At 43.6% G+C, this 21,227-nt stretch overlaps 1 protein-coding gene across 1 annotated transcript in view; it reads left to right on the forward strand.

Moving 5' to 3' along the window:
* Positions 1 to 20,752, forward strand: part of ptchd4 (patched domain containing 4) — a 65,593-nt gene extending 44,841 nt beyond the window's left edge. Inside the window, exon 3 of the mRNA XM_086262837.1 lies at positions 16,496 to 20,752. Within this exon, the coding sequence (XP_086118963.1) occupies positions 16,496 to 18,171 (1,676 nt within the window). The 3' untranslated portion in view covers positions 18,172 to 20,752. The remainder of the gene's footprint in view (positions 1 to 16,495) is intronic.
* The last annotated feature ends 475 nt before the right edge of the window (positions 20,753 to 21,227 follow it).

Raw genomic sequence — 21,227 nt, forward strand, 5'->3', positions numbered from 1 at the left:
TGCGTCTTATTGCCTCCGAACATGACAGGAGGGGATTAATGGTCCGAGTGAGGCTAATAGTGATGGGTCGTTCGCGAACGAAATGGCTCTTAGAGCCGGCTCTTTGACGTGAACGACGCGAGCCGGCTCCTTATTGCGAGCTGTTGCGTGGGTTATATTTTTTTTTCTCTTTCTCTCAGCCTCTCTCTCTCGCACTTTTTTCTGCTTCACTCAGCACGCAGCCTTGTGCTTTACGCTGGGCAGAGGGGGGGGGGGGGTAGTTACACTCAGTAGCACAGGAACAGAGCCAGAGGGAGAGAAAGAGAGCCAGGGACAACAACACAGTGTTGCCAATTTAGCGACTTAGTCGCTATATTTAGCGACTTTTTGTTTTAGAAAAAAGACATGAAAGCGCGTATCGCTTTTACTCTCAACAAGCAGCGGCTCTTTTTAGTGAGCTGAACCGAAAGAGCCGGATCTCTAAAAAGAGCCGGAAATCCCATCACTAGAGGCTAAAACCAGTTCGTGTACACTCACTGTGAAGTGTAGGGCAGGGAGGCAGGCAGGTGAATAGCGCCGAGAATAGTAGCAGGCCAGCGACGGGGAGTTGAGTGGTTACAGGCAGCAAGATCCAATCCACTGTGAAGCTGCAGAGGTAAGTAGACAGGGTTAGCGAGACAAAAACAGCAAAACACAGTTTACCGAGCACAAAGAAATACTTTTCTTTCTTATTCTCATTTAAAATTTCTAGCTTTTAACAAATAATTATCCGAATCTTACAACCAAAGTTTTCATCTGATGTCAAATTTATAGAAATCCATTATTGTACATAGTAAGTTTTTTTCAGGGTCCCAACATAATTTCTTCAGAAGAAAGTACTGTACATGATGCCAGTATTTTCCCACATTTTCTAGATACTGTACTAGTACTTTGTGTAAAATGCCATCAAAAAGTCAGTTAAGTTTTATTCTTTCTCACCCGTCTTTCTGTCTCCTTTCACTTTTAAAAGGTTGCCATGTTAGAAAAAATATTTTGCCCTGCCATGCTGTTTATTGATGTGGTAAATAAATAGTTTATGAAAATACCACTAAATCTGTCATTTATTATTTTTAATATTCAGTAATGATCATGTCTCACCTCTAGTCTTCTCTGTCTTAATTTCAGGTTTCCACCATATGTTGTAGATAGTTCAGGAAGTTAACTCAACCAAGCAGTCTTTGGGTTTCGGCTAAGTACTGTTTAGAATACCAGAATAGGGAGGATGGTGTAGGTTTAAGTTTATTAGATTGATACATATATACCAACAAGACAGTGTACATCACTGTCACAACGACGTTTGTTTTCATTCAAAGGCTTTATGGTTTTTCCTATAATACCTGGTTGGCTGGTCTCTAGTCAAAATGCCCGGGCTGATTTTTTTGTCCCAGTCCAGCCCTGGTCCCTCCTGCGATGGACCAAAAAATCAGTCAGACTCTGCCATTAGGTAAAGCCAAGCCAATGTAAATTGACTTGTTCAAGTTTATGACATTACAAATATGGCAGAGACTTAATCCTTGAACATTGACAGGCCTTAATATGGAAATAATAAAATAAATAAAAAATATGAAGCTGTATTTTAAAAAATACCCAGCCCATTCTGAACTTAGGATGACACTGTCCCGTGTAATGAGAAAGTTTACACAGTTTCTCACCTCGTTTTCCTGTTATGTAGAACTGAGTGTTTAAATAGCTACGTTACTACAGTTCAGGACAATCAGTGTCCTGAAATCATAGTAGGAGTATGGCACTGCTTTAAACACATCCTCCTGAGCTGCCCTAAGGTGTGAAATGGCAAATTTGGTCTTTTGCATTTTCAAAGCCCTCTCCTTCTCAGTGTGTTCCTGCTGCTTGGCTGCTGCAAAATGCATGTATATTTTATATGTATATGTGTTTGACAGCCTGTATTTGTTGAAGCCAATGAGAATAGGCACTTCACTGTGTGTGAGTGAGCTCCTTGCATCTATGTGCATGAATATCTGCATCTGACCATTTCTTTTATGTTGTGTTTGCATGAAAATAAATACAGTTGGGTAAAAAAAAGTCTCATCCAGGGTTGGAAGTCGTTGTCATTTCAGTGTTACACCAGGTAAAAATTCTGTAAAGCTCTAACCCTAGATTGATCACCACTTACCTGATGTCAGCATGTTTTCCTAAGAAGACGACTGTGCTGTTGGATTGTTATTAGATTCTAAAAAATTTAATGAGATGACTGTATATCATTATAACCAGTCTGAGTGATGCAGTCACTGCTTGCAAGAAGAAATCCTTTGAATTTTGCTTCACGTTGACTCTTTCAGAAAGGTTTGTGATGTAATCACAGCAAGTGTATGTTTTTGTTGGTGTTGTGCTGAATTGTTAATCTGGCAAAGTGAAAATGAACTTTTGGGATTCATAAATTGAAGAAAGTGCTTTAATGTTTCTGAAAATGTCTGAAGTGATTATTTGTCAGAAACACCCATGTTTGAGTACCATTCCTAAAATAACACAAGAAAAAACAAATCCCATCACTCGTTCATCTTTGATGTGAAAAAATTAGACTTTTTTCCCTCTGTGCATTTTTAATAGATCAACAATCTTATGGCTCTTTGATGCTATATTTAGAACAGTTATGCGGGGTCCTTTCAAGACTCCACTTCCTGCTGAATATTGCAATTAAAAATTACCCCCTACCTTTAAACACACCTGCTTATTGACTTGTATCTTTAAACGTGGCTCTCAACCCCCAACCGTCCTCACTATTCACAGTCACACAAATGAGAGAGTTGAATAAAGATGGTAATGTTGTGTCCCAATTATACACTACAGGATTGGAAATATAGGTACAAATATAAGAAAAACCACATACAATATACCCTGCATCTCACCTTGATAAGTGCTGGGATATGTTATAGCACTGTTTGCCCAACTTTTGGAGCACCGATTTTCACATTTGAAAAATACCACCAAACAAAAATGTCACAAAAAAGCATATTGATAATTTCCCCCTGCGCACCAGGCATAGGTTGGTTCGGTTTGTCCCCAGTAGGGATGGGTATCGTTTAGGTTTTATCCGATACCAGTGCCAAATCGGTACTTTTGAAACGGTGCCGGTGCTCAAACGGTGCTCAAACCGGTGCTTAAAGAATGGAGAACACAAAATTGGTCCAAAAACCTCTCATGTTCAGCTGTTTTTTTGTAAAAATATAACAATGTTAGCCTTTTCTGCAGCTATGGGGCATATATGGTATCACTCTTGGCTGGAAGCAGTGCTTAAACAATGGAAAAAACACAAACTTTGTCCAAAAACCTCTCATGTTCAGCTGTTTCCCTCTTTTTCTTTGGTCATTTTAGCCTTTTTGGCCAGGGTGGAGGGAGTATCTGCCATCAAACAAGAAGACAACCGCATGTAACTATGATGATGTTTGCTAGTTGACCTTAGGGGATGTTGCTAACTCCGGGTCCGATAACAGGCACCACACCCGCAGCAGATGTGCTCGGTGTGAGGTCTCACAGCAAGCTATCAAATACGGCGCATTTTTCGGCTTTTTAAAAAAACGCTATGCGTCGCCAGGTGTTTCATCAGATTTGAGGTGTTACCTCCTTTGACAGTATCAGCTTAAAGCACTTGTTGCAGACTGCTGAGTTTGCATCTTTTGCTGTGAAGTACAGCCAGACTTTTGACCGCTTCGCCATGGGCATTTTTAATCTGTAGCTCTGCTCTAAAAGAACGTACGTACCTGGACCCGCCTACTATCCTCGGAAACGTAAAATGATTGGCTAGAAGTGTATCACAGCTCAGGAAAAAAAAGCACCGAAATAAAGCACCGAAATGTGCGCTGCTTTTCGGTCTGGTTACTGCCGTTTATGTCAGAACTGGTGCCATGATGGCACCGGACACCGGTACCCATCCCTAGTCCCCAGTATACCTTTTTAGCTTTTTGCTCACCACTACTCATGCTAGGGCCTTTATCTGGGTTGGAATTTTCTCCAGGACGCAAATCACACTGACTGCTTGTTCTTTTCAGATATTTATCTATTGCTATTAAGTGCTGCCTCGTCTCACAGCATGACTATTATGTAAATTCTTCTTCGTCTTCTTCTGTTTTACTGCCAGTTGGAAACCCATTTAATTAGAGTGGGTAATTGTACTGCCCTCTGGTGGAAAAGAATGTAATTGTTCTTCTCATTACTCACGTTGATAGCTTAGAGCAGGGGTGCCCAATCCCAGTCCTCGAGATCTACTATCCTGCAGCTTTTAGATGCATCCCTACTCCAACACAGCTGAATCAAATGGTGTGATTACCTCTTCAGCATGCCATCAAGTTTGGCAAAGGCCTGATAACAAGCCATTCAGTTGATTCAGGTGTGTCAGAAGAAGGATGCGTCTAAAAGCTGCAGGACGGTAGCTCTTGAGGACTGGGATTGGGCACCCCTGGCTTAGAGTACTAATCAGGTGGAACCAGAAAATCTTCCACGGCACAGCTGATCATTGGGGTGCCACGGCACAGTGGTTAGGAAACGCTAGGCTACAGCATCCTACTGACCGTGAACTGGATAAGTGGGGGAAAAAATGAGTGGATGGAGTCAAATGCGACTGGCTTGCATTTGAAACCAAATAATTGTTCAGGAAAACTTTCGCAATTTCACAGAAACTGCTTTTTTTTTTTAGAGGAAAACATGGCTCAGGGTGGTGAAATACATGTGTATTTGGGGGCATGAGGTTTGAAAGTAGCCAATCCAAAAGTGTTATTCGTGTCTCCTTATTGCATCCCCGGTGTCAGGGTTCCTGGGTCGTTGACCCAGTGTTTTCTGTTTTGTCATGTTCAGTTTATTTTCACATCTGTGTTTTCTGTGCCAGCATACCGCCTGCGTATTGTGTTCCAGTTATTTCCATGTATCATTAGTCAGACTAAGTTCAGCTGCGTACTCACCGGTTTCTAATCATTCATCACCCAGCGTGTATTTAAGTCCTCAGTTCCATCCGATCCTTGTCGTGTCATTGATGTACGTCTGATGTTAGTGTCGTCTGTATGTTCAGTTAGCCAGCCAGTCCTTTGTTCATTCATTCATTCATTCATTCAGCCAGCCAGCCAGCCAGCCATTTCCTCCCTCTGTACTGTTTGCTCACTCCTTCGGCAATAAACATCCACCTTCACCTACCTGCCTGTGAGTCCAGCGATTGGGTCCTCCTTCTCTCGTCCACGACACTACTCCTGACAGAATGACACGACCACGCGTTGTGGACCCAGCGGACTCTGAACTTTTCGAGCGGCAGGAGGCAGCGCTCCTTCGCTGGACGGAGGGGCTTCGGGGAAAACAGCGGCTCTTCGCGGAGAGAGAGCACGTCTTCGAGGGGACTCGCCTGGCTCTGGGCGGGCCTCGGAGACGCCGCGTTCCCCCACCTGCTGCCTCACCTGCACCGGAGCATTCGCCGCGGAGATTGGGCGTCACAGGCCAAGTTTCGGCCGCTCGTTCTCCCGCCGCTCCGCTCCTCGCTCGCCCGCCAGCCGTTTTACTCACCGGACCTTCACCCTCGCCATGGCACAGCGGCTCCGCCTACCACCTCGGCTCAATGGAGGCTCCCGCGCCAGAGGCTCGGCTGTGTACCCCACCCGCTTCCTCTTCCCGGAAAAAGCGGCGCACACGCCGCCATAACAAGGACTATTTTCAGCTACTCCCGGTGGTGAGTTCTAGTGACTGTTTTAAACCCTCCTCATTTGATTCTTCACCTCAAATAACTAATAGACTTATCTCTGATTCATGGGGAGTCTCCCTCCTAGACGAGGACGTAGACTGGGACGAATTTTTCTGCTCTGCTCCCCCAAAAACTGTTCAGTCAAAGACTGTAAATAGTGGTGGCAGGAGGACCAGAACTATCCCAGAGAAACCTGCCAGTATCACACACCCGGTCGTTATCTCCACTCCCGTCAGTCAGGCTACACCCACTCCAGTGCCAGCTCCCAGGAGGAGGGCAGCTGCGACCCAGTCTACCTCCACGCCCGCTCCTGTTTCTCGGGTGGGGGTGACTGGTGTCCAGCCACCTCCCGTGCCTGTCCCAGCGCCCAGGCTGAGGGCAGCCAGAACCCAGCCAGAACTCCCTAGCGGCTTGGAAGAGCTAACCAGTTCACCTGCTACCTCACCACTTCATCCACCTCCTGACCCAGCCTTTCACGCCCTCGCACTATCCCTAGTTAGATTAGCTGAACTGTCCCCTGCCCAGGCACCAGCCTTACTAGCCCAAGCTGTAGCCTTATCTCCATCACTAGCTCAGTCTGTAGCTCAACCATTAGCCACGCCAACCTCAGCTCCGTCGTCAGCCTCGCCTACCTCTGTTCATCCCTTAGCATCTCCACTCCAGTCAGTTCCCTCACCTGCTGTTCAGCTTCCACTCCAGTCCCCTGTAGTCCAGTCTCCTGCCCTTCAGTCCCCTGTAGTCCAGTCCGCTCCTGCCCTCCAGTCCCCTGTAGTCCAGTCCGCTCCTGTCCTCCAGTCCCCTGTAGTCCAGTCTGCTCCTGTCCTCCAGTCAGTAGTCCAGTCGCCTCCTGTCCTCCAGTCAGTAGTCCAGTCGTCCGTCCACCATCCTGTTCAGTTCCCGGACCTGCAGCCACAGCACCCAGAGCCAGCTGTGAGCTACCCTGCTTCTCAGCCAGGGGTTTCCGCACCCGCTGGCCCGGCCGCTCCTCAGCCAGGGGTTTCCGCACCCGCTGGCCCGGCCACTTCCCTGCCAGAGGTCCCCGCACCTGCTGGTTCTGCCCTGTGTGTGCCAGGGGCTCCAGTGCCCACTGGTTCTGAGATCGTTTTCGCTGGAGGGCCCGAGGAGCCCGTCCAGCCTCATGCCTCGTCAGCTGGAGGGCCCGAGGAGCCCGTCCAGCAACCTTCCTCGTCAGCTGGGTGTTCAGGAGAACCGCACCAGCCTCATGCCTCGTCAGCTGGAGGGCCCGAGGAGCCCGTTCAGCCTCCCGTCTCCGCTGGAGGGTCCGAGGGGCCCGTTCAGCCTCCCGTCTCCGCTGGAGGGTCCGAGGGGCACGTTCAGCCTCCCGTCTCCGCTGGAGGGTCCGAGGGGCCCGTTCAGCCTCCCATCTCCGCTGGAGGGTCCGAGGGGCCCGCTCAGCCTCCCGCTACGTCAGCTGGAGGGTCCGAGGGGCCCGTCCAGCCTCCTACCACGTCAGCTGGAGGGCCCGAGGAGCCCGTCCAGCCACCACCTGCGGCTGCCTCGCTGTCACCTAGCTCTGCTTCTGCTTCGCCTGGTCCAGCTTCAGCCTGTGCCTCGCCTGGTCCAGCCTCTGCTTCTGCCTCGCCTGGTCCAGCCTCTGCTTCTGCTACGCCTGGTCCAGCCTCTGCTTCTGCTTCGCCTGGTCCGGCCTCAGACTCTGCCTCTGCTTCTGCTTCGCCTGGTCCGGCCTCAGACTCTGCCTCTGCTTCTGCTTCGCCTGGTCCGGCCTCAGACTCTGCCTCGGCCTCTGCTTCGCCTGGTCCGGCCTCAGACTCTGCCTCGGCCTCTGCCTCTGGCCTCTCCTCAGTCTCCGCCGGCTCCCGCGCCGCCTTCTGCAGCTGCTCCTTGGCCGCCTTCTCCTCGTCACCGGCGTGGTTGACCACCGCACCGGCTCAGTGGCCGCCGCCGTCTTCCTCGCTGCCGCCCACCGGATTGACTTCAGCGTCTCTGCCGGCCGCGTGGCCGCCCACCTGAACTGTATGGGCTCAGCCACTGGCCGCGTGGCCGCCCACCTGAACTGTATGGGCTCAGCCACTGGCCGCGTGGCCGCCCACCTGAACTGTATGGGCTCAGCCACTGGCCGCGTGGCCGCCTGCCTGAACTGGCTCTGTGTGGACTCCGTCCCTCCGTCCTGGGCCCCCTCCGCCCGCCCTGTTCTGTTTTTTTTTTCTTTTGGCCGTTGGGTGCCGGCCTTTGGAGGGGGGGGTACTGTCAGGGTTCCTGGGTCGTTGACCCAGTGTTTTCTGTTTTGTCATGTTCAGTTTATTTTCACATCTGTGTTTTCTGTGCCAGCATACCGCCTGCGTATTGTGTTCCAGTTATTTCCATGTATCATTAGTCAGACTAAGTTCAGCTGCGTACTCACCGGTTTCTAATCATTCATCACCCAGCGTGTATTTAAGTCCTCAGTTCCATCCGATCCTTGTCGTGTCATTGATGTACGTCTGATGTTAGTGTCGTCTGTATGTTCAGTTAGCCAGCCAGTCCTTTGTTCATTCATTCATTCATTCATTCAGCCAGCCAGCCAGCCAGCCAGCCAGCCATTTCCTCCCTCTGTACTGTTTGCTCACTCCTTCGGCAATAAACATCCACCTTCACCTACCTGCCTGTGAGTCCAGCGATTGGGTCCTCCTTCTCTCGTCCATGACACTACTCCTGACACCCGGCAGATGCAGTCCAGCATTCCCACATCATAACAGTTTACTGCGTGTACCTATCTCGAGTGTTTTTGTGTTTTTGGTTTTGTTGTTCTTAAAGCCCTAAGATGCCACCCAACAATAAGCATTTACAGGATTTTTTTTTTTTTTACCACATCAAAGATTTGCAGAACGCTCCAGGAATATTTTCACTTTTTTCATTTGAACAGGGTTGAGCTCACATCTAAGTAAAACACAGCATGGGCAACCAGTTGCAATTAGCCAAGCAGGTACTATAGAGGTTAAACTTGGGAGAAATTTACCTGTTGCTTGCAAAAAAAGCAAAGTGGTGTTTATTGCTATTGTCATCACCTAGATATTGATTTGGATGTGAAGATTGCTCCTGGGTTCCCCAGTGTTCGTCCTCACTTTCATTCCGCTCATCCGTTTTTATTGAGTTTGGGTCACTTTTCTTGTCTGAGACCTCCTCCTTGTGATATTGGCTCCTCTGTCATCTCCACCTGCGTGATAAGCCAGTACGTTTAACAGTCATCCTGATTGGGAGAATCCACGGTGGGCGGGAGCAGCTGGCATGCTCTCTCAGTATGTGATGGATGTGTTTTGGAAGTGTGTGTGCCCCAGAAGTTTTAGAGCAGTAATTTGGTGTAATTACTCGATAGCTTTTTGGTATGGGCCAGAGGAGGAGAGGGCAAATGCAGCCGAGACCTTCATTATAGGAGACCAATGGTCAGACTGTGGGACAATAGGACTGTTATTTTTTACCCTTACGCCTCCCTTTTCAGCAGAAAATAGCCTGCTGGACAGCTGGTGACAAACTGCCCTCTTACAATCCATTAAGGATTGTACCTGGAGCCTGGGAGAGGCTTGAGATACAACACCACTCACCTCTTCATCCTTTTATTCTGAGCTACAGCTTCTCATCTGTTGCCCTCTCTTTATCCCTCTCTGATTCCTGACTAACTGCTGTAGTGGTTGGCAGGCAGCACAGGCTGTACCACATTAGACAGAAAGGTAAAAGGTGAGTACATGCAAGTGTTCAGAGGGTGTATAGATGTGTCGAAGCTGCTGTCTCAGTGCAAAAGTTGATCACTGTTGTCAAAACAAATTATTAAAGATGATCACATCACAAATTAGTAATTGTGACCAGAAACCGGCCTGAACGAAACAGCCAGTGCTAGAGACAGGAAAGTCATGAGTGTAAGTACCAGCTTACAGCAGATAAAAGCTTGCCTGACCTCTTTTGGTTCTACAAAAAATAAGATTATGACCTGATTTTCGTGATTTGCCTTAATTGAAACAAAAGAAGACTGCAATGCTTTAGTGATCTGAATGTCACACTAGTGCTCAGAATCAAAAATCTACAATATAACATGCTTCTCTTTTAAATAGACTAGACATTAGAAAATATTGCAGGTACTGCACACCAGTACATCTGTGCAATGACTGAGGACAAATACACACCCACCTTTAGTTATGCCGGCCAAGGGAATTATGTTTTTTGTAGGATTTGCGTTCGTGTATGCATGTCATGTTTTCTGTCTATGAACACAATGAATTATGATAACACTTTATAGGAGTGTGGACTGTAGTATTTTAATCATTCATTAAATTTTGGTTTATATCCACCAAGATCTTCAAGGTCAACTTAATTATTTTTTATAGAATCAACATAAAGCCTTATAACTTAGAAACTGTGATTCTTACAAGTTTGGTGTGTACTGTGATCATATAGAAAGTATTGCGTGAAGAATTAAAATATGATTTCACTCTTGACTTTCACTCTTCAAGGTCAACAGGTTGATCTGAAGGTCAAAGTGACAGTACTATATAGAGGAATTTTCAAACTTACTACCAGTGTTTGTATTGACATCATATAGACTAATAGGGAATGATAAATGTGGAATGGTTGTCCGTGTTAGCCCTGCGATGGACTGGTGATCTGTCCAGGATGTACCATGCCTTTCACCCTGTGGTAGCTTGGATAGGCTCTGGCCCTCCCACGACCCTGATAAGGTTAAGCGGAAGAGAATAGATAGATGGATGGACATTACTTTAAACTGCTGACCTTTTCTTTAAGGTCACATAAGGTCACATTTTCATAAAATGTGCTATTTTAAAAACTATGATTAAAATTCTGCTGCCATTTAGGTAATTATATTGGTATATGGAGGATTCTAAATATTAGATTATAGTTTGCGTCCACACATCATGTCATATTTGAAATCTAAGAAAACAAAATGAATATATACAAAACACAATACTATTCCTTTAAAACTGCCTGAGTGGGGTGCCTTTATGAGTACTTCTTGTTGCTGTCTGTTTCCCCATTAAAAAAAATTGCATCTAGGTAGATATAAACTAACAAGGGATCTAGGATTAACCTCATTGGTAACCCCACTATCCCAAAGGTCTAAGTTGTCATCAGTGACCATCCCTTCCTTTAATCTAACCCCAGGCAATCCAAATATTTAAATTTAGATTTTGATACACTGTTTTTCCAAGTCATTCCAATTAGGAACAGGAAAATAATCATGCTAACTTAGCGGTCCCCAACCCCCGGGCCTCGGACCGGTACCGGTCTGTGAATCGTTTGGGCCGCGAGAGTTGAGGCTCAGGTGTGAAATGTATGGTTTTCAGGGTTTTTATCGGTTTTCAGCGTTATTTTGTTATCGTTTTTATCGTTAACTCGGTTTTCCTGGGTCTTTTCACATGTGTTATGAATAAATCTTCTTTTTTTCGGTACCAGTACTAGTTTTATTCTGTTGTATTTATCCGCGACACCTTAAAGGCCCGTTCGTGAAAATATTGTCGGGCATAAACCGGTCTGTGGCGCAAAAAAGGTTGGGGACTGCTGTGCTAACTGACTAAAAAAAAAATTCTAATTTTTTTCCAAAGACATCCATTATGCTCTATTTCATAATATAGGGTTGTATAGGGAACAGTTGGGGTTAGGGTTACCACCTATAATCATTTAGAACTCCAAAAGTTAATTGCCTTTGCTGGTTGAAATTGGTTCTAAGAAGCTGTTATTCTCCACTTTCAGTCATTATACTTAGCTGTTCAGATACTGCATAAGAACCAAGTACTGAAGTTCCTCACTGTAGTTACCAAATGTATGTTAAACCACCTGCAGACTCTGAGAAAAGAGGGAGATGAAAAAAGCCAGAGTCACTTTTTTTTTGCCATTTCTATTTGCCGTGCTTGTTCTGTAGTTCGTCTGTGTGTAGGTGTGTTTGTGTGTGGGTGAAGATGGCGAGAGCAAACAGCAAATGAGAGTGTGGTCTTTTCTGCAGACTTGCAGTCATAGCTCTAAAAAGATGGGAGTCACAGTGTTATTGTGTAGAGCAGCGGTCCCCCACCCCCGGGACATGGACCAATACCGGTCCGTGAGTCGTTTGGTACCGGGCCGTCAGAGTTCCTCTGCTGATGTGTTACCTCTCACCAATCAGCCTTTGTCATCCATTTGTATTAGCAGGGATGCACACATTAAAATTTGGACATTCAATTTTGCATAATTCACCATCGAGACAGTGAGAGAATTGTCAGTTTCCTTCAAAGATGATTAGCATTGAGCGACAGTCATGCTTCCAGCCATGTGCTATTCTCCCTCCTGCTTCTACATTCATTGAATAAATTCCCCCCGCTGCCTGCTCATAGAAAATCTCTAACCACAAAAAAGAAAGTTTGGAGTTTGAAAACAGTGGCTGGCTGGGGAAGTTTTCTGAATGGCATCTTGGATTTTCTCTCACAGTCCGAAGACATGGGCTCGTTGTTCATGAAATTGGAATGAGTAATGACTAACCCAATCCTATAGCTATACCTCCAAACCCTAAACAAAAAGAGAGAGAAGCAAAAGGGAATGTAGTGATAGTGTGAATATTGCTTCATACAAATCAGTTAGATTAATTATTTTTTCCCCACTGATCCTCAAGACTTTTTTGCTTTGTTTTGTTTTTAACTCTCTGAGGTCTAAGTCTAAGTCATCAGTGGTGATGACCACTTAGGTCCAAACTCTAAACTGATGTTTTTGAGAAAGCAAATGGGAAAATTTTGGAATAGATAGAATTTATTGAGTGAATGGAGGCATAATATGGTTTGACATGGTGACGAGTCGTAGTTACAGAGGACTCACAATTAAAGAACCATTAAAAAACCATTAAAATACAGTTTCCCCCCCCCCTTATTGTAGTTTTACTTTCAGAAACAAACCAAAAGAAGCAACAGGACACATGCATGCAAAAAAACAGATTTGAAATGTAACATCTTTTACTTTGTAAATGAGTCTTGCTAGCATGTGGCTTTAACAAAAAACAACTTTAACTCTAAATGCCTTTACACACTGAGCACACGGCAGAAAAAATGACATGAAATTTTGAATTTTTCAAATGAAAACTTGTCGTTTAAAGTATATACACATCAGAAGTATTTTGCGAAAATATATTCCCAAAACATAAACTACGGGGGGAAAAGGGAGCTGTAGCTGCCTTTAGAGATATTGAAATATCTCTAGCTCATTTTTTTTGTCAGTTGGGCAGTTTGAGCTCTTGTTGGCAGAGTTGGGACCACATCTGAAGAGGCAGAGAAAGGATTGACCCTGAGCAGCGTTTAGTGATGTGTCTGAGGTACAAACAGGATTATTTTATTGTTTCCCTATCATTGTATATTCAGTAAAGTATTGAGCTATGAGTGCACTTGTTGCCAAATGAAGGGTGTCTGATTGGTCACACCTGTTTATTTGCTTGCAAAATCAGGAAAATCGAGAAAATAATTGCTGCAAATTTGTCACGTGAAATTATGGTGTCTGTGTAAATGGCTGAAGAAAACGTGAGTCAGAAAAATACTTTTTTTCAAAGGCCTCAACCCCATACAAGTCTCTGCTAAGCCAGTCGCTGCTAGGAGTTTTACAAGTTCCTCAATAAATCCTGATCAATTTTCGTTGTGTTAAAAAAGCAGGTCTTCGGAGGTATTCATCAATGCAACTGTTTTATCACCTCTGAGATAAAGTCAGTGTAGAAAAAGAGTAGATAAAAAGGCTTGCATTCACCCAGATGTTCAAAGTCAAATGTCATGAGTTTGACATCATAGTTTTGTGCTGTGCAACTGTTATCAGAACATTTATGAGAAGAATTGATACGCTTGGAGACGTACGATTTCAATGGACTGGACAGTTTTCAGGTGAAACCAGTACATCCCTGTTCACGCCACATGAAGTGTCTGACTTGGTTTGACATGGCTGTGAACACCCATTACCTCAGCGAGCATGTCACTGTTTTTGATCTTTCCATGCACTCTGCTACATCATTTCTACCTTCTAATTGGGATTCTTCTCACATTGGAGCAGCACAAGCTTTCAAAGACAAAGGCATTTTCACAGAGACAGGTGTGAAGCCTCCCAAGTGTTTGTCAGTGATAAAATGAATTATACTCTTACTAGAAAGCAGCCTTGATCATAACACTGCCAAACTTACTTTCTTAATGCTTCTTAAATCTGAACTGTTTGAAGAGTCTTACCAGTGTGCACTACATCAGAACACCACATGCTTTTTAGACTGTTATTTTAAGCAGACAGCTGCTGGTGTTTGACCATGTTGGTTTAGCATGAGATAAAATATGGGACTGAAACCAAGATTTTTGGTGTTTACTCGTAAACTGTAGATGGATTTTGTCTTGTTGTGCTGATTTGGAAATAAAGGTTTAATCATATGTGTGTAATGTACATTGGAATTGACATTAGATTGAACAGATGATTCTAGATATACAGTGTGTTAAAAGGAAGGTCTGGGGCACCAGTTCAGCTCAGTGCGTTGAGCATGCGACCACATGCCATATGGCCGAGAGTGGCCGGCCTGGGTTCATAGTCCGACCTGCGGCCCTTTGCTGCATGTCTGCCCCTGCTTTCCTATCCTCTCTTCACTTTATCTGTCAAATAAAGCTGAAGATATGGATCCCTGATTTTAAATAAGAATAAATTTACTGTTAGGTACTTACAGTGCGTTCTACATATTCTCTCTCTCTCTTACTCATATGACAGTTTTGTTCTCTGCTTTTTTTTCTGATAAAATAAAATGATCCACCAGCAAAGATTGTTCAAAACAAAAATGCAAATTTGTGCAGTCATGAAAATATCTTGGTTAGAAATGTTCTCTTTCAATGTTAGTACTGCTACTAACCAGGGACGCTTTACCAGATGGGCTCATTATTTTTATCCACTTCCACCTGCCAGCAATCAGTCACCGTAATGAATCCCAGAGCTTTTCCAATCACGTCTAGAAAATGACACAGTATTTAACATCCTATTTGGTAACTGGTGAGGGGTAACGTATGTGGACTCCCTCAGTTTAATGCTGTAAAAACCAAGGGAGTAAATTTGCTCTCTCTCTCCACCTCTAAACCAGCTGACACTAACTAATTGACTTGCTGTACGGCATAATAATACTAAAAGCAGGAAGAGCCATCTAGCCAACTCATTACATAGGACTAATCCTTTATAGTTAATTAACTTTTATTTTTCCAGTGTGTCAAACACGGGAAAATGTATAATGCTGTCAAGGGTGGCAATTTTTCTTACTTCTATATCCACCTGCTACATGTGAGAGAGACATTTTAATGCCAATGTTGGCACAGAAATGTACAAATAGGCTAAATGCAGTATGCTGAGATATTTTCATGCTGGAAAAACACTAAGTTGATTCTCATGTTCAGAAATTCATAACACATTTGCTTGTAGCATTCCAGCTCCAGCATCTTACAAATAAATGAACAGCATGCGTGGGTGGGCGGGTGTTCCAGCGTGGGAGGTTTTGCACTGTGGCTTTTCTCATGCCTTTGAAGGTTGTGCATTCATGGCTGTATTTTTGACTGGTGAAAATCCCACAGATTTGACTCACATGAATGGGCCTGCTGCAGACATATGTGGATGCTGTTTAGTGATGTGTGGTAAAGAGGATGGTGTAAAACTCTATCTCATAAATGAAGAGAGATGGAAGAGCGATTACCATATTCAGATTTGAATTTGAACTTTTATTCTGGTTTGCCAAAATAAGAGTGTACTAATAATCATGGTCTCTCTCTCTCTCTTTCACGAGGCCGGCGTGGACACCCAAGTTTGTGTATGTAATCCTACGTCATTTCAGAATGAGGTGACGTAGAATTTTGAAATTGATACAATAGTACTACTAAAAATATCAAGTTTGAGGTTTTCGAAAAAGGGGGCAACACAGAGTTTTCAAATTGATACCATAGCTTCATCTATTCGAAGGCTGGCGCCTGTACATTATTTTAATACTGAGTTTAGGGATTATTGTCAATTGCTCTTATTTGGCTTTTTCAAACACTGACATTTTTAAGGAAGAAATACAGAAAAATGATGACAACTGCAGACGTCTGTCCAATGCATGTGTATATAACCAAGTTCCAAGTACCTCATTGCATATTTAAAGATTTTAAAGATTTAAAGTCCTTCCATCCTAGACCCCTGGTTTAGTGTCTGAAAATGTTTAAATAAAAGCTTTGTGAATATTCTGTCAAGTCATTACATCCAAAGCAGATGCATCCATATATAGCTTTTGTGTGTGCAAAAATTAACAATGATTGCGATAACTGTCTTTTGTTGTTTATCTTTTTATCTATGAAGTTGGATTTTGCATTGGTGGTTGTTGCAGAAAAAACACATACGTGAACATTCAACAAGTCCCATGCTAGAAGTACCAGTACATTGTGAGAATTTTCAAGGTCACCTTGATTGGATTGTTCTTTGGTTCACATCAAACAGAACTTGAATGAAAAATATTAATGCATACTTTCAAAAGCTCTTAATCTGTCACAAATCTTACTTGCTGTCAAGGTTTCACAGAAACACAGATAAATAAATAAACTGATGTAATCATTTCGGTGTATGTATTATTTCTGCAATATTTTTAGTTCTTCAAATTAAATTTTTGTTGTGGGTTTGTTGTTTTTCAATTCGGTCTAATCACACAAATTACACCATTAACCACATTGCTTAGAGGTAAAAAAAAAAAAAAAAAGGTACTTTTAAAATCTTTATATAATGCAAGTAGAGTAGTCGTAGCCTGCTTTGGTAGCATGTACATATTAGAATTTACACATTTCTCTTTCTTGCTTCTAGGTCATGGAACCAAAGGGGTGTTTGAGCTCTTGGCGGGCTGGAGGAGAACCAGGGAAAACCTCCCCTTCAAGGAGCGAGTTGCAGACGCGTTTGCCGACGTGATGGTGTGCTACACTATGACCAGTTCACTCTACATCATAACGTTTGGCATGGGAGCTAGCCCTTTTACTAACATCGAGTCAGTGAAAATCTTCTGCCAGAGCATGTGTGTGGCCATCCTGGTCAACTACTTCTATGTTTTCTCTTTCTATGGCTCCTGCCTGGTGTTTGCTGGACAGCTTGAGCAGAACCGCTACCACAGTGTTTTCTGCTGTAAAATCCCCTCAGTGGAGTACCTGGACCGCCAGCCCACATGGTTTAAAACCATGATGAGTGATGGCCATGACCTGTCCACACACCATGACAGTGTACCATACCAGAATCACTTCATCCAACACTTTCTGCGAGAGCACTACACAGAATGGATTACCAACACCTATGTCAAACCATTTGTGGTCATTCTCTATCTTATTTATGCTTCTTTCTCATTCATGGGATGTTTACAAATCAGTGATGGATCAAATATTGTGAACCTGTTGGCGAGTAACTCTCCAAGTGTTTCGTACGCTCTAACTCAGCAGAAGTACTTTAGTAACTACAGTCCAGTGATTGGATTTTATATTTATGAACCCATTGAGTACTGGAACTCCACAGTGCAGGAGCACTTGAAGACTTTGAGTCACGGTTTCAACAAGATCTCCTGGATGGACAACTTTTTCCACTACTTGCGGGTAGTGAATGTGAGTGCATCAACTAAGAACGACTTCATCACCATCCTTAAAGGTTCCTTCTTGCGTAGCCCAGAGTACCAGCACTTCACAGAGGATATCATATTTTCCAAGAACAGCGAGACTGACGAGTATGACATCATTGCTTCAAGGATGTACTTGGTAGCACGAACCACTGAGAAGAAACGTGAGGAGGTGGTGGAGCTTTTGGAAAAGCTTCGGCCCTTGATGCTGATCAACAGCATCAAATTCATTGCCTTCAATCCAACGTTTGTGTTCATGGACCGGTATAGCTCCTCTGTCATCTCCCCCATTCTGACCTCAGGCTTCAGCGTACTCACCATCCTCATCCTCACTTTCTTCCTGGTCATCAACCCATTGGGAAACTTTTGGCTCATCCTCACAGTTACATCCGTGGAGCTGGGTGTCTTGGGTTTGATGACTCTCTGGAATGTCGGCATGGACAGCATCTCAATCCTGTGCCTTATTTATACCCTCAACTTCGCCATGGATCACTGTGCACCACACCTGTACACTTTTGTGCTGGCCACCGAGCACACTAGGACGCAGTGCATCAAGTTGGCACTGGAGGAGCACGGGGCTGCCATCCTGCAGAACACATCTTGCTTTGTGATTGGGATCATGCCCCTGGTGTTTGTGCCTTCCAATCTGACCTACACACTGTTCAAGTGCTCCCTCCTCACTGCGGGCTGCACTGTGCTGCACTGCTTTGTCATTTTGCCTGTCTTCCTGACCTTCTTCCCGCCGTCCAAAAAGAGGCACAAGAAAAAGAAACGGGCCAAGCGGAAAGAGCGGGAGAGGGAGCGGGAAAGAGAAAGGGAAAGGGAAAGGGAGGAGATAGAGTGCATTGAAGTCAGGGAGAATCCGGATCACGTGACAAACGTCTGAACAGTTTGTAAGGATAGCAGTCAATAGTAGTGCTGGATGCTGAGGTACCTCTTGAGGTGCAGGGGAATATGACATTACCCCTGAGGAGTGAGAGGTCATCACTCCTAGCCAATAGCAGCTAAGCTGGCCAGAATCGAGTACAGCCCTACTGGTCAGTTGTGTAGTCCTTCAGTCTGGACAGTGTATCTCATTTGCACAAACTGCAACACGGTCATGGTTCTAAGGCTCTTTTCCAACTCTTTGGTATATAGAAACAAGTTAGCTAGCAGAACACATGCTTGCTCAATCTGTAAGTAAATCTTGAACACACAGTATGTTATTCCATTTAAATATTAGTAATTATGTGTTTGTCTCCTGCAGCCCTCTTCTCAAAATGAGTGAGGATCATAGCAGTCTATTAAGCCAAGGACATTCAAACAAGTTGGCAAAAGCAGCAAGAGCGATAAAGAGTGTACAAATTAAAACTGTGCAAACAATGACTGTGCACACACATTACTCCTCACACCTTGATAAAGGTGAAAAGAAACAAAGCCAAATTGCGTGGAAAGAGAGAAACAGTGGGCTGAAAGCACACTGCATGCTTTTCTGTATCATTATAAATAACCGAACAGCTGAACTGGGCAGATGGCATACACTGTGTCCATTATGAAGAATTATCTTGCACATTGCAGTGTGTGATTAGAACTGTCAAGGTTTATATAAGCGGGAAGCAAATATTTCTGCTTTAATTCAGAGGTTGTATCAGGTCTTAGGCAACAGCAGAAGGAACTGCAGTGGGCTGCAGCATATGAAGAGGAAGTGATAAGTGACAGTCATGCAGGAGTCTTTGAGAAGGCAGTAAGCCTGATTCTTAGAGTATGACTTAACTAAATCCTAAACTGCTTTTGAACCCAAGCAGCAAAACCAAAAGTAAAGAGTGTTTCCGTGGCTTGAAACGTCGAACTTCCTACCAGAAAATGTTCCCAAAAAAAAGTGTGTGACTGTCCCCAAAAGCTTACTGTTACTGAAATTGGAAGGTCTGAATATGAGTCAGTACAGCAGTGGTGCCAAACAGTGTACAGAACAAAAGTATTGGCAAGATTGAACATTTACATGAAGTCACAAGTTATTTGAGCTTATTTAAAGGATTGCTGGTTGATGTTGCTCAGGTTGTGATGTGAATTATAGCACAGGCTGTAAAGTATAGTATCAGTGTGAAAAGAAGACAAAGGAATCTAGCTTTTGTTGCACAAGTAGGAAAACAGAAATCAGGAAAGCAAGAGTTATTCAGAGGTCAAGTTAAAGAAATCGTTAATGAGTTATTCCATCAAGGTTACAGAAAATAGTGGGCAACAGTTAGCATGGGAAGTGACAACAACACTGTAAAAGTGAGGGTGAAGACCATTACTGCCACCTGCAGGGTTAAAGCTGGTCTTGTCAATATAGTATCAGTGCATTTGGATCTAATCCTTCAAAATAAAATTCCATCAAAAACTTGAGTTGTCCTCTGCAAATACCCTTTTCAAAATTCACTTTTTGAAGTGCAAAAATGGCTCCCGTCTCCCCCAGAAGGTAAACAGAATTATCTACGTGTGCCAAGGCCCGATAAGGATCTCTGTTGCAGCCCCAAAACAAACACACCCAAGGTCAGCTGCCCTCAAAGATACCAATCACACTCTGACCTCTAGCAGGCAGGTCTTAGCTGGTGGCATGTGATAGAGAGACCCCATATGTGAGCAGATGTGGCTGATTAAAGGCCAATACCTTCTTAGGGGACGAGCTGCTTCTTACAGGGCTGTCATTGAGGGGACACTGCTGTTTCATCCCTTTGTGCTGCCATCAAGAAAGTGACTCACACAGGGAAAATAATCGGGCAGCTTGGGGGTGGGGAGGTAAGAATGTTCATTTGGACCAAATGTCAGTGTGAAATATGTGCATATGTTCGCAAAATGAGTGCATACATCTGTGTGATGAATGGCTCGTTCTCAAAAACACTATTAAAATGACTTAATGTGTAAATCAGTGAACGAATGATAGACAATTGTGGAAAGGAGACTTCAGCCTGTATTAATTTACCATGAATGGATTATTTAAAGTTTCTGCTATTTGAAAATTGGTGTAGTTTCACTTTCATCAACCAGGCCCTACTAAGAAATGATGAGTTTTATACAAGCTACTTGCTGCAGCAGCTGCAGTCTTATGTAAAAGCCATGGTGTGTATGTATAGCAAGAAGGCATGAAACGTTGACAGAAATGCAAATGAAATGGGAAAGAAATGCAAATCCTAAACAATTTACTTCCCAGACTGGACTGTGTTTGCATGGCACTGTATTGTATGTATGCATGTATTTAATTTCTCTCTATGAAGACTATGTATTTTTTTCTTTTTTCTATTATTTTGCTACACTGTAGTGACTTACGTTTGTTGTTTGGATGCATACTCTGTAACACCATGTGCTGCAAAAGAACAAAATGTGTCATACTTGTTTCAAAACAAAAGCCAGAGGATATTTGTGTAATATAGCTGTAAATTACTCTTTTCTATATTTTCTAAGAAAACAAATATACTATAGAAAGATTTTTAATGACAAATTTTCTTAAAACAAGCAAATAAAAAAATTAAAAAAAAGGGGGGGGGGATGTTGAACACAGTAGGCCAGTAATAAACAGTGGAATGTTACCAGTATACTAGATCGTGTTTCTTGCAAACTGCAGTGTCAATGTTGATGATTCACGTTTTTATATGGGAAACTGTGGCCACCATTTATTGTTTATGTGTCTTGACTCCATTATAATCTTTACTTGGTACTCACATTTAAGGAAATTGAACCTTAAACAGCCCTTTGTCAGTCTTCTGAACAATCTATCAAGCTTTGTAATGATTACTTTGAACAGAAAACCTAGATTAGAAATTTACAGAATATTGGGAATAATGTTGTGATGAACATCTATTATAGTTTGCTATATGACAAGTCAAGCTTAGCAGCAAAAATATAAATATCTAGCTTAACTCTTCTGGAACTTTGGTCCTAATTATTAGTGTCCTCTTACTGTATGGAACCTGCCATCACTGCCTG

Source organism: Aulonocara sp. 'chitande type north' Nkhata Bay, linkage group LG15, assembly GCF_057382095.1.
Source record: "Aulonocara sp. 'chitande type north' Nkhata Bay isolate Kocher_YH1m ecotype deep benthic linkage group LG15, A_spYH_male_GT1.1, whole genome shotgun sequence".
Taxonomy (NCBI): Eukaryota; Metazoa; Chordata; class Actinopteri; order Cichliformes; family Cichlidae; genus Aulonocara; species Aulonocara sp. 'chitande type north' Nkhata Bay.